Source organism: Momordica charantia (assembly GCF_013281855.1).
Source record: "Momordica charantia cultivar OHB3-1 chromosome 2 unlocalized genomic scaffold, Mcharantia_2.0 BLBB01000002.1, whole genome shotgun sequence".
In the NCBI taxonomy this organism is placed as follows: domain Eukaryota; kingdom Viridiplantae; phylum Streptophyta; class Magnoliopsida; order Cucurbitales; family Cucurbitaceae; genus Momordica; species Momordica charantia.
In genome coordinates this window covers 13,241,211-13,254,088 of record NW_028275160.1, presented here as the reverse complement: position 1 = coordinate 13,254,088, position 12,878 = coordinate 13,241,211, and the positions used below count along the sequence as shown (strand labels likewise).

Sequence of the window (12,878 nt, the reverse complement as noted above, 5' to 3'; positions counted from 1 at the left end):
GTGATAGAATCTAAAGGGATACAATTTATTAGCTGACACTGTAACAGATTTGACCATCAACGTTGTTGATCGTAGGTCCGTCATTGTTTATACCCGTAGCTTTTTTTGCGTTATTAAAAGTCAAATTTGTCCTATTAATAATTATCCTAGACAAGCTTCTACTTGTTACTTCATTTCAAACTTTCATTTAAAATATTAATTAGTTGTTGATCGTAGGTCCGTCATTGTTTATACCCGTAACTTTTTTTGTGTGATTAAAAGTCAAATTTGTCCTATTAATAATTATCCTGGACAACTTCTACTTGTTACTTCATTTCAAACTTTCATTTAAAATATTAATTAATGGATATTAGCATGAAGGTTATTTTTTAAATATTTCGGAACAAAGGTTTTAAATGTCCAGATCCATAAAAATATCGATAAAATGTAGATGTCAATGCATATTTCTGAAAAAGTTATAAAAATAAAAAACTTGAAAAAAAATTAAATTAACAAATAATCGTTTCACCATTTTTAAATAAGGTAAAAATATTAAAATTAATATTATGTCTATATTAGTGAAATTTTATTGAAATTTTTTATAATTTATTTATTTTTTTGTAATATTATGGAAATGTTCATTCACCATTCTCTCGTGGGGATGTATAGACACGTCGATATGCAGATAGATATTTAATAAGACGATTGATACTCCTCAAATATTTTTGAAATAGAGGATAAAGTTTTTTTTTTTTATTTAGCCTAAAATCAATTTTGTATAGGTCCTTTCAAACTCGAGTTTTGTTGGCTTCAAGTTATCTGCCACCACAATTATCATCATTGAGACATGAAAGCTTCAATTTCACTGTCACGACTGTTCTGACGGAATCGACGATCAGAAAACGCTGCACCCAAAATGAGGCCACAATCACGCCGCCGTGAAATTCCGGCATCATCCATGCCCCGTTGACGCTGAATCCACTCCACTATCTCCACAGATTATGGCTCCAATCAACTGTTCCTAGCATTTCACCGCCGAATATGGACGCTCTCTTTGTCCATCACTCTTATATCCGCCGCACCACCAACGACGGAGCTCACTCGACCGCCATACCTGTTCCCCGCTTCTCCCTACGTTCTTCACTGATCGGAATCAAGCTACTTCATCTTCATTCTAAGAACTTCCCCTATCCTCGCCTCCGTCGCATCCCTTGCGCCCCCGAGGGCGCCGGTCACCATCACGGCCACCACCATGGGTGCCAGCACCATTGCGACGGTGATGGAGTGGAGCCGACTGGAGCTCAGAAGGCGTTTATTCGATTTGCCAAAGCTATTAGGTGGACGGAGTTGGCGAATTATTTGAGGGAGCATCTACAGTTGTGTTGCGGTTCTGCTGCTTTGTTTCTGACTGCGGCTGCGTGTCCTTATTTGGTGCCTAAACCTGCTGTGAAGCCTCTGCAGAATGTTCTCGTTGCTGTTGCCTTCCCTTTAGTCGGGGTACGAATCGTCCATCAAACAGCTGACTCTTTAAAACATGGTTAATTTGATTTATTGCAAATCGACAACGGATTTCCTTAATTCTGTTCTTGGTGACTGTTGAATATATTTTGCCTTTGGACTAAAAATGTTTGAGTTAAACTAATTATCATGCTGCTAAGAGTAACAGTATTTTAAGACGGTATCGTGCAGGAGATTCTTAGTTTCATTTCTCATAGTCATTATCTACTCGTCACATAGAATTGACACTTCTTGTGGTTTTTAATTAAAATAATGTCCCCCTATTCTAATTTTTTATGGAACTGAAATAACTTAATTCTAATCGAGTTGTTTGAGCTATTGAGATTAGTAGCAATTCAGCAAATTTTATGTCATTATTTCTGAAACCAAGTAACGGATAACTCTAGCTGTAGAGGGGTGATTTCAAGATATGCTGATTTATTAAATCTTATTGCTATTTGACTATTCAAGAAAATAAATGATCTTATTGATCATATTGATGAGAAGGATTCTTCATTCAATTTATCTCTGCGATTTGAGAGCTCTCGTTTTACTGCAGTGAGGATGTATGTTTGATTGATTATTAAATTGTCAGTTTTGTGTTGCCTTTGCCTTGAGTTAGCAAGATGAATCAGGTTTGTTGCCTTCTCTAGTTTGCAGGCACACACACGCTCTTCTTTCTTTTCAATTGCAAATTTTATTTGATGCTTGTCTCTGTGTGAGAATATATCATAGATTATATTTATAGCTATTTAGGGAAATGCATTTCAGTTAAGCCATGATTTGTTTAGGGTTTGAAGATCCCAAACTACTACAGGTCATTGAGCATTTTCATCATTGTAATTTGTAAGGCTAACTCGGTAATGAGTCTATAAATCTAATTATAATGTTACTATATCAGGTCTCTGCTTCTCTTGATGCTCTTACTGATATTAGTGGTGGGAAAGTGAACATCCATGTACTAATGGCGCTTGCAGCCTTTGCATCAATATTTATGGGGAACCCCTTGGAAGGAGGACTACTTCTCGTGATGTTTAATCTGGCTCATATTGGTATTCAGTTGAAAAACATTTTTTACAATTTTGCTTTCAATTTGTATCAAGCTTTGCTTGTAAGAATCTCATTTTCATTCGGTGGCCTCGGTGCTGGTTTTTGGGGAGGAAGGGTTTTGCTAAGTTTTGGGGAAGAAGGGTTATCTATCTCCTTAGGTCTCAGTTGGTCTTTGACTGCAGAGAATCCCGAGAAGCGGCTGAGTTGCTCCATCTTCTTTCTAATGTTCCTTTCGTTCGTGATAGAAAGGATGTATGTGCCTGGTTCCCTAGTCCGTCTATGGGTTTCAGTTGTAGCTTCTATTTTAAACTTTTGTGTGTCCCTGATTCTTCCCCCGCTGGCCCAGGTTTTGCTCACTTTGGAAAGTGAAAATTCCAAAGAAGATCAAGGTTTGTGTGTGCTATGTCTTACTTGGGAAAGTCAATACCCTGGATCGTATTCAGAGGCATTCTTCTTCCTGTTTGGGGCCGCAATGGTGCGTTCTTTGCAAGCAAGACTCAGAGGATCTCGATCACATCTTTTGGCATTGCAGGTTTTCTCAGAGGGGCCAATTCTTTGAGGTTTTTGAGGTTTCTTAGGTTCATTGTAGAGATTGGGGAGCTATGGTGGAGGAAGTGCTTTCGTCTCCTCCTTTCCATGAGAAAGGGAGGTTTTTGTGGCACGCTTGTTTCTTTGCGATTTTGTGGGGGATTTTGTTGGAAATGAATAATAGAATCTTTAGGGTGGTGGAGAGAGATGGAGAGTCGATTTGGGACCTCATTAGATTAAATGTTTCTTTGTGAGGCTCTGTTTCGAAAGTGTTTTGTAATTATTAATTAGGTTCTATTGTTTTGGATTGGAAGCCCTTTCTTTAGATAGGGTTCCTCCTTCTGGGATTTTGTTTTTGTATGCCCTTGTATATGCTTCTATTTTCATTTGTCTTAATAAAAAGTTCAGTTTCTTATCAAAAAAAAAAAAAAACAAGAATCTCATTTTCATTCTGACTGCAGCTGAAGAGTATTTCACAAAGCAATCAATGATTGATGTTAAAGAGTTGAAGGAAAGCCATCCAGATTTTGCTCTTGTTTTGGATATGAATGATGATAACCTTCCTGATACATCAGATCTGGAGCATAGAAGGGTGCCGGTGCGTGACGTGGAAGTGGGCTCATATATCTTGGTGGGAGCTGGTGAGGTATGTCACATGAAGCTTTCACCTCATGTTAATATGGTTTGCCAGATGACAACGCTGACCTAGATCCTGAGCTACTAATTTGACTATTGACGAGAAAATTTTGGCAGTCTTCAATTATTTAAAACCTAATATTTTAATATGTACAAACTAGTTACACTTTGATGCATATAATTTTAACACAATAGTTCCTAGGGAATTATGTAATCTTTCATATCTAATCAGTGAAACCTAATTATGTTAGTTAAAGGAGAATGAACGGCTGATTTGAGATATTGAGAAAATTAGTGTACTCTTAGTAGTTAGTACTCTGAGAGAGAGAGATTTCTTCTGTAATTTGTTTTTATCTTAGTGAAATCTATAAACACTGAAAATGATTGGGGCTCAGACTAAGTGAAAGACTAAAGTCTTCTTGTTTATTATTTTTTCCTCCACTTTTATTTGTCTTTTAGTCTAGGAATATGATTAGGACCTGGTAATCGAATATGATTAGGACATGGTAATCCATCTTAGAGATACGGTGATTAAGTGGTATCCGGCTTAGTTAATTGTAGTGTCCGTGGATTCATCAAACTTATAATATTTATCCTCTCATAAGACAACTGTTCTGTTCTCCATATATTTTTTTTTTCAAAAGGACAAATATTCTCTATGTCTGCAGAATAACTTTTTGATATCCACCCAAGTGTGATGGTTTGTAGAGTACAATACAAAAAGAAAAATAATAAAGGAATTATCCTAACTATTAAAAGACAATTATCTCCTTGTAGAATTCCTTAGATTTCTACCTATCCATAAAAGATTTCTACATGATTGTTTTATTTATTATTTTTCTAATAGTTCTATTATTTCGAGATGATGTGTTTGTATATCGTAATGAAGGCTGTTTTTGTATTAGTCTGTCCCTGTAGATTGTGAGGTTTATCAAGGTTGTGCTACAATCACTGTTGAGCACTTGACAGGAGAAGTCAAACCGTTGGAAATAAAGGTTGGGGAAAGAGTTCCCGGTGGAGCAAGAAACTTGGACGGTAGGATCATAGTGAAGGTATGTCAAGGTAGTTTATTTCCAAGTCCCACCACCCCCCCCCCCCCCCCCCCCCCCCCCCAAGCATTGGATGCCTTGCTTGCTCCTCTAAATGTATATACTTTGTAACCTTGCACTATCTGATGTTAGTTATAATTTGTTGGTATGGTTAATTATGGCTGTATTGAAAAAGGTTTTCAGGCATTTGAATCCATGTGGTTTACCTTTAAGTTCATGGTTTTTGGTATTCCAAGTGCTAATGAGTTCATAATAGTTTAGATTGATCTTCTATCATTTTTGTTAAACCTGTATAGGCTACAAAAACATGGGAAGAGTCAACACTTAGCAGGATTGTGCAGTTGACTGAAGAAGCACAACTTAATAAACCCAAGCTACAGAGGTGGCTTGATGAGTTTGGTGAGAACTACAGCAAGGTGGTTGTAGTTTTATCCGTGGCTGTTGCCCTCATTGGACCGTTATTGTTCAAGTGGCCATTTATTTGTACACCAGGTAATCTGTGTAATGTGCTTGTACAGTTGTACTTTCACATTTTTATTTGGAGAATTGTATCTTTTTAGGACAAATCAAAGAGTTTTTGTCCAGTTCCAAATTAGATCGGCCTTTGTTTTCCCTTTTGGATAGGTAACCGTAACTAGGCTTTAATCATCAGTACATACAAAGGAAGGCTAACGGAAAAAAAAAAAAAAAAAAAAAAAAAGAGGAACGAAGCCAAAAAGCTGAAAACAGCAACTAGATTCAAAGGGAAACCTTCCAATTTCTAATTATCATTGATAGGCTGTAATTACAAAAGAAATCTTTGTGCGAAGTGTTGGATATTGCTTGAATGTACAGCAAATTTTTGTTGCCTCTCTCTCTCTCTCTCTCTTTTCTGATGACCACATAATCTCTAGGTTTCAGAGGATCTGTTTATAGAGCACTTGGGCTCATGGTAGCCGCATCACCATGTGCACTGGCTGCAGCTCCATTGGCATACGCTATTGCAATAAGTTCCTGTGCAAGGAAGGTACTATGGTGATATAATTATGTAATAAGTTTCTGGTATCAGCACCAGAAGTTGGCTAAGGCATATGTATCAACTGCTTCATTTCACTGTCACTGAAACCAGCTAAGAAACTCACTTTTATGAATATTATACTTATCCAACTCATTGAATTTACCCTATTGACAGGGAATACTTCTGAAAGGTGGACATGTGCTTGATGCTATGGCTTCTTGCCACACTGTTGCATTCGATAAAACTGGGACATTGACCACCGGGGGACTTGTGTTTAAAGCCATAGAACCCATTTTTGGGCACAAGGTTGGAGGAGAAAAAACACATCTAGCTTCCTGCTGCATACCCAGCTGTGAAAAAGAAGCCCTTGCAGTGGCAGCTGCCATGGAAAAGGGTACTACTCACCCAATTGGAAGGTAGTTGTTTAAAAGAATTGTCTACCTGGCATATTGTACCTCTTATGGATTTTATTTCAGGTGCCATATAGTTTATCTACTACTATATTTGACTGAAAACTTGGTGAGGCTATTTGCCAACCTGAAAGCTTGGTGGGGGAGGGGGAATTGTAACTATTTGTTACACCGTTTACTTCGGCTTCTTTACACTTGTGTCCTGTTTCTGTCCTTCCCTACATTTGATGCATAATCAATTTAGTGATTTTGCTACAAAATAAAATAGTTCAACTTTCACTCCATGCTTTGAAGATCAATATTTAAAGCTGAGTATTCTCATCCAGCATCTAGTATATCCATGGTCCAGAAGATTCTTTCACGGCGTCAGACTCTTGTGAATCAATCCTAAGATTGCTTTTATGGTTGAGTATAAAAATATCATTTCACATGCTTGAGAATTATGACGGAGGAATAATATGTTTAGGATAACATACCTGGACATAAATACCTTCTTAATTCTTTTTTGGAGTATTATACCATGTAAGCAAACTCTTCCTTACACCTGTAGTTTCTTATATTGGAACACCTGAATCATCATTATCTTTGTTAGTGAGAATAAGGAGTAACTAATTTAATCTCTTTCGAAGTAATAATTAGGTTTTTCAATTACTGCTAGATAATAGTCCTTTCGTATCATTAGCCTTCAGTTTCATTCATTTTTTCCCAGTGTGTTGGAATAAGGCTGGTTAATTGTGTCATCTTTTCTTTCCCCTGAATTATGCTGTTAGTGTATTCCAAGTAACTCATGCCAATGTCTCAAATATGTTGGATAACTTTTTCTGGATTATTTGCTTCACATATCTGTCTTGAAATCCCCGTCTCTCTTCAAATATGTATACATACATATGTATGCATGAAAGAATACATCTATATATGTATGTACGTACGATACATATAAATTTATCTGGAATATTCATTTTCTAATTCTAAGTAGTTATAGCTTTTTCTGTTTTTGGTTGTAGAGCTGTAGTGGATCATAGTGCGGGGAAAGACCTTCCTTCTATTTCCGTTGAAAGTTTTGAGTATTTTCCTGGAAGAGGTCTCATTGCAACTCTGCATGGCATTAAGGTAGTTTTTGCTTCATATTGCTGGATGTTTTAGTGATCTTCGGTTTCCTCTTAAACAGTAGAATTCCTTCGGGTCCTTCCTCTGTGGATTTCTGCGATAAACTACCCCGGGTCACTTGTACGCCACAGGCTACAGGGTTTCTCATTCCACTATTATCTGAAAACAGAAAAGTACATTCAAGCAGCATCCAAGTACCGTAGTCGTTAGTTCTTAAAAAATGCAACTCCAGATGTTTATTTATTTGACCCAAAATTTCATCATGCACTTTGATGTCTTTCTTTCTAAAGGGGAGTTTGCTTAAATTGCAAGAATTAGCATCACTTTAGATGTTCTATTCATTCCAGAGCCGCTTGGATTAAAGTTGGATATTTCGTACTTGACCCTTTAAAATTCACAAGATTTTGGAAATGCTGACTTGAGACTGTTAGCATGAGACTAAGTACAAATCTCTACACGTGAACACATAAGATTCTAGAGTTATTTCCGCACATGGGAATGAAAGCAACCAATTAGATATCTGTTGGAGACTAAAAGAAACTTATATTACTTCCTGAATATTCATCTAACTCTCCACTAAATGTCACATGAATGAACCACATGTTAAATAATATTGTCTGCCCCAAGTTAAATTATTTCGTGAGATCAGAAGTAAAAACCTTCATATATGGAATCTATAATTATTCACCAATTGAAGATAACTATTTCTTCTTTTCCAGGTGCTCCATGTAAGTCTTGGTATTTTGAATGGGAATCTCTGTAATTTGTAACACCTGCATCATGACATAGACTTTTTTATTAACACTTTCTTTTTACTTGTTTTGGAAATTTGTTCTTTTTTTAAATCCAGAGTTCAATAATTGATTTTAAATAGCGGAAGAGTATTTTCATTCATCTCTATCTTATAGTCAGGAATTGGAGGTAAACTGCGGAAAGCATCCCTTGGTTCTGTGGATTTCATCACTTCCTTTTGCAAATCCGAAAATGAATCAAGGAAAATCAAGGAAGCTGTTAGAGCATCATCATATGGAAGTGAATTTGTGCATGCTGCTCTTTCAGTTGATCAAAAGGTGAGAAATTTACATGATCCTCTGGAATTTGCTGGAGAGTTGGGGGGTGGTGGGGGGATACTTTAAGAAACAAATCATATTTGCATAAAGTTTACGGACGTTGTTGAAAATCTCTAATTTTTAGAGATATTTTATGATATAGCTATCAATATGCTTGTTTCCTTTCATGCTTTAGCCTGTTTAGCAGTCCCTGAAAAATAACTCTCAGATGGATGGGTAGTTCCTTTGGCACATTAACTTTATGCCCATATCTTTTCTCGTGCAGTGAATTTTAACTTGAGCACAATTTGAAAATTTCATCTTGACAGCAACAATGTGCAACTGACCTCATAAAGCTAGATTGAGTGATTCTTCTTTTCCATATTATTATTTGATTATCCTTAACAAGACTCTTAATCAGCAGGTCCGTCATGTTTCGAGAACATATTTTGCACTTCTATTATTGTCTTAGGGATGTAAATCAAGAATAGTATGTTGAGTTTTCTGCTGGATCAATGCAGGTAACACTGATTCACCTTGAGGATCAGCCTCGGCCTGGAATGTTAAATGCAATATCAGAATTACAAGATCATGCAAAAGTCCGTGTTATGATGTTAACAGGTGATCATGACTCAAGTGCATGGAAAGTTGCGAACGCTGTGGGCATAAATGAAGTTTACTACAGTCTTAAGCCCGAGGACAAACTTGCTCACGTAAAGGAAATCTCAAGGGAGATGGGTGAGCTTTTCAACTCGTCACTTAATGTTGTCTGCTTGTATATACTTTATTTCATCATAGCTGCCAATGCTTCTTAATTCCTATCACATCTTAGTTTCTTGTTGAGGTAAAAATGCTCCCTTATAAATCTTCTTTGATTCATATCAATTTACACAAGTTGATTCTTGATGAGATTTTTATTTATCCATTTGTTTCAAATCAGATTGTGAAGTCTGAAACCTGGCCAGTAGATGACAGATTTTCTTCTGTAATGTTCAATAACAATTTGACAATCAATAAATTGCATGAATTTATATTTCCAGGCCAGTGTAAGATCTTTCTTAGCGTGTAGCAAACTGTAACTTCAGATTTGAATTACTGTTGTAACCTGTTGCCACGCATTTGCACGCCACATGTACTATTAGGTTAATGTGCCAATAACTACATTTTACCATATGAGCTAGTTTTTTATACTCAGTGTTACAAATCTACTATTAGGTTAATGTGCCAATAACTACATTTTACTATATGAGCTAGTTTTTTATACTGGTGTTACAAATCTTGAGAGTATATGATAGGATAGCTATTAGGATAGAATTGGGGATATTGTTAGTGTATTAAGGTTATATTAGTAATTAGTTAGGGAAGTTGTTGGGGGGTTTTGTTATAAGTAAAGTGAGTGAGAAGGATTGGAGTAGGCATTGATTTAGTTGGTTTAAGCTTGAGTGATATTTCAAGGGAGGTTCAAAGTACCTTGAATACTTAAGTTACATTATAAGCTCGTATATTTTTTATATTTCAATATATTTTTAGTTTTTCGGATTCCATCAGTATATTATACAGCATTAAAAATCTCTTCTATAATTTCTGCTCTGAATATCAACCATGTAACCTTATTTACCATCCCGTTATCTGCACTGAATATCAGGATGGTAAGTAATGTTAAATGGTTGTTCATGTTGATTGGATATATTTCTATAGGATCTCAATGTCGCAGTTATATCCTATTGGTCGTTGGAAGAGCAATTCTATTACTGGTCTTTGTGGAATGAACTTCTCTTCCACTTTTATGTTCTGCTAAATGATTGATTGATTGACCATCACTATCCCTTTTCTATGGGTCGAATAATGAGCGCTCTATAACGACCTCGTACAGGTTCTGTTCTATAGTATCGGTGGTACAACTGTCTTTGGAGTTCTAAAATAATGAGCACTCTATATCTCATTTTATTCCAGGGGGCGGTCTCATCATGGTTGGTGAAGGTATAAATGATGCTCCTGCACTTGCTGCAGCGACTGTGGGAATAGTTCTTGCTCGTCGTGCTAGCGCTACTGCTACAGCCGTTGCAGATGTCCTGCTTCTTCAGGACAATATTTCCTGTGTACCGTTCTGCATTGCCAAATCTCGCCAGACAACTTCACTGGTATCTCGATTACCATCCCCTTGTAGTCACAATATTTCATCTCTTTCCCCGTTTCATTATTTTAATTTGTTGGGGTAAATCTCCTTTCAGGTCAAGCAAAATGTGACCCTTGCCTTGTCATCTATCCTTCTTGCCTCTCTCCCATCCGTCTTGGGGTTTCTTCCCTTGTGGTTAACGGTATGATGTTAAATGTTTCCTGATTCATTTTTTGAAGTTAACTGGTTAACCGTTATGAATCGTCATTTGATCACAATCTCATTTTCTAAAACCTACCTTTTTCAGGATTTAGTATTTGACTTAGATTTTGAAAGTGTTTCTAAAATGGGGATCACGAAGCAAATAAATATATAGGTAGAAGTAGTGTTTATAAGCTAAATTTTTAAAAGTAGAAAATAAAAAATAAAATCATTTTTAAACAAGACCTAAATTATACAATATGGATTTTGTAGGTGTAGATTGACCTAAAATTGATAAGTTTTCTGGGAGTGTAAGCAATTGCCTCTTGTTTCATAAACATGATTGTAAATCATTCCTTGTAGCTTGTGAATTATGCAGATCTTATCCACGTGTTTTAAAAATAACTTCAAACAACTCTATTGTATCAAAATTTAGAAACCATGTGCCCTTTTAAGTTTTACCATTATTTTCAACCTTATTAGCTTATTAAAGGCCCGTTTGGTAATGTTCCTTTTTTTATTTTTGTTTCGTCATTTTTAATAAAGAAAAATAGAATTGCATGGTCTTAAACATCCAAAACAAGATTTCTATTTACATTGGAACAAATTGGAAATGGAAATGGAAACAAGAAACAAGAAACTTGTTTTTGTTGTTTCCAAAACTTCTATACAATTTTGAGAATATGTTTCGAAAAAATTAGAAACAAGAAACAGAAACGATAGGGCTCGTTTAGTGACGTTCTTATTTTTTGTTTCTCGTTTCCAATTTTCTTAAGAAATCTAAGCATTTTGCAATTAGTATGTTTCTTGTTTCTTATTTTTGGGGAACATTCTCAAAATTGTATAGAAATTTTGGAAACAACATAGACAAATTTTTTCTTTCTTGTTCTCATTTCCCATTTGTTCCAAAACATAAATAGAAAGATTGTTTGATCATACTTGAATTCATGGATGTTATGCAATTCATTTTTCTTTATTAAAAATAAAGAAACAGAAACGTTACCAAACGGGCCTTAACAAACGAGCCCTAAGGAATCTCCTTTTTACTAAAACCTTTTATCTACTTCCTTCTCCATCTGCACAGTTGCTTCTGATTTTAACAGGTGATGTCATTTCATGAACTCTCTTCTTAAACATACAGGTTCTTCTTCACGAGGGTGGCACTCTCCTAGTCTGCCTGAACTCAATACGTGCCCTTAATCAGCCCTCATGGTCATGGAAGCAAGATTTTCAAAATTTGGTTCGTGATGCGAGATCTAGGGTGCTCGCAACACGACAAACTAGTTCGGGTACCATCCAAACTGCATCTTTATAGCATAAATCTCTCCTCCATCGCCTCGGTAATTAGGTAAGCCATAACCTTAACCAGGACTCTCGCATATGCTCTACTCATTCATTGTCACCTCTGAGTTTGTAAATTGTAATGTATGTATGATTTGCTATTGTTAAACGGTCGTTAAACTTGACGTCGAAGAAAATATAGTTTCGCCAAAATAATATTACCTCATTTGCATAAAATAAAATAAAATTTCATTCTTCTCTTACTCAGGTTTAATCGATATGGTTTAGATGGTCAGAGTGGAAAAATTGCTGAGTGAAAGGAAATGACGTGATTATCCAAGTTATTTATTAACTTGTTTGGAAACCTGCCATGGTAATGTGATTATAAATTTTATTTTTATAATGGAAAAATTAGGAGGATTATTGAGGAGAATTAGCAGGATAGTTGTGAGCAACTAGTAAGAATTTTGAGGCTTTTAAATTATTATTGGTAATTGGAGCTAGTAAAAAGCTAAATTATTTAGGACATATTTGAGAATATTTTAGAATGGGTGATTTTAGCGAATGAGAAGTGATTTTGTTAAAGTGAGTTTTACATATTTATTTTAATGTTTGCTTTCACACTTTCAAGTTATTTTAATATAATTGAAAGTGATTTAAAAATGATCTAGAATCAACAAATTAGCAACATATATTTTCATATAATAAAAAATTATTTTGAATGATTAATGACAAGTAATGATGAAAAAAGAAACAGATACATCTAAGTAGATAATCAATCTCAATATTTGAATGAATGAGAGAAATTTTAAAAGGAGCAATAAACTTCGAAAGAGTGGGGACTAAAAATTTAGAGAGATTACGATAATGGAGAGAAGAAACAAAATTAAAAATAGATAAGTCAGAGAGATACAAATTTAAGAGGATTTTTTTATAAATAATGTTATTTCAAAAAATAATTACATATAGGTTAGAAAT

The 12,878-nt window shown here is 35.5% G+C and overlaps 1 protein-coding gene across 2 annotated transcripts; it reads left to right on the top strand.

Moving 5' to 3' along the window:
- The first annotated feature begins 773 nt into the window (after positions 1 to 773).
- On the top strand, positions 774 to 12,428 carry LOC111018894 (putative cadmium/zinc-transporting ATPase HMA1, chloroplastic). 2 transcript variants are annotated; one of them, XM_088120868.1, is made up of 14 exons: positions 774 to 1,476; positions 2,378 to 2,528; positions 3,516 to 3,700; positions 4,596 to 4,742; positions 5,036 to 5,231; positions 5,633 to 5,745; positions 5,911 to 6,152; positions 7,151 to 7,256; positions 8,162 to 8,323; positions 8,824 to 9,040; positions 10,256 to 10,443; positions 10,534 to 10,620; positions 11,761 to 11,967; positions 12,169 to 12,428. In XM_088120868.1, the coding sequence occupies exons 1-13, from the start codon at positions 1,021 to 1,023 to the stop codon at positions 11,932 to 11,934; spliced, it is 2,424 nt and encodes an 807-aa protein (XP_087976994.1). In that variant the 5' UTR covers positions 774 to 1,020; the 3' UTR covers positions 11,935 to 11,967; positions 12,169 to 12,428. The 2 variants fall into 2 exon arrangements, with proteins under 2 accessions (XP_087976994.1, XP_087976993.1); XM_088120867.1 differs by lacking the exon at positions 12,169 to 12,428 and having other exon boundaries at positions 11,761 to 12,163.
- Positions 12,429 to 12,878: the final 450 nt, after the last annotated feature.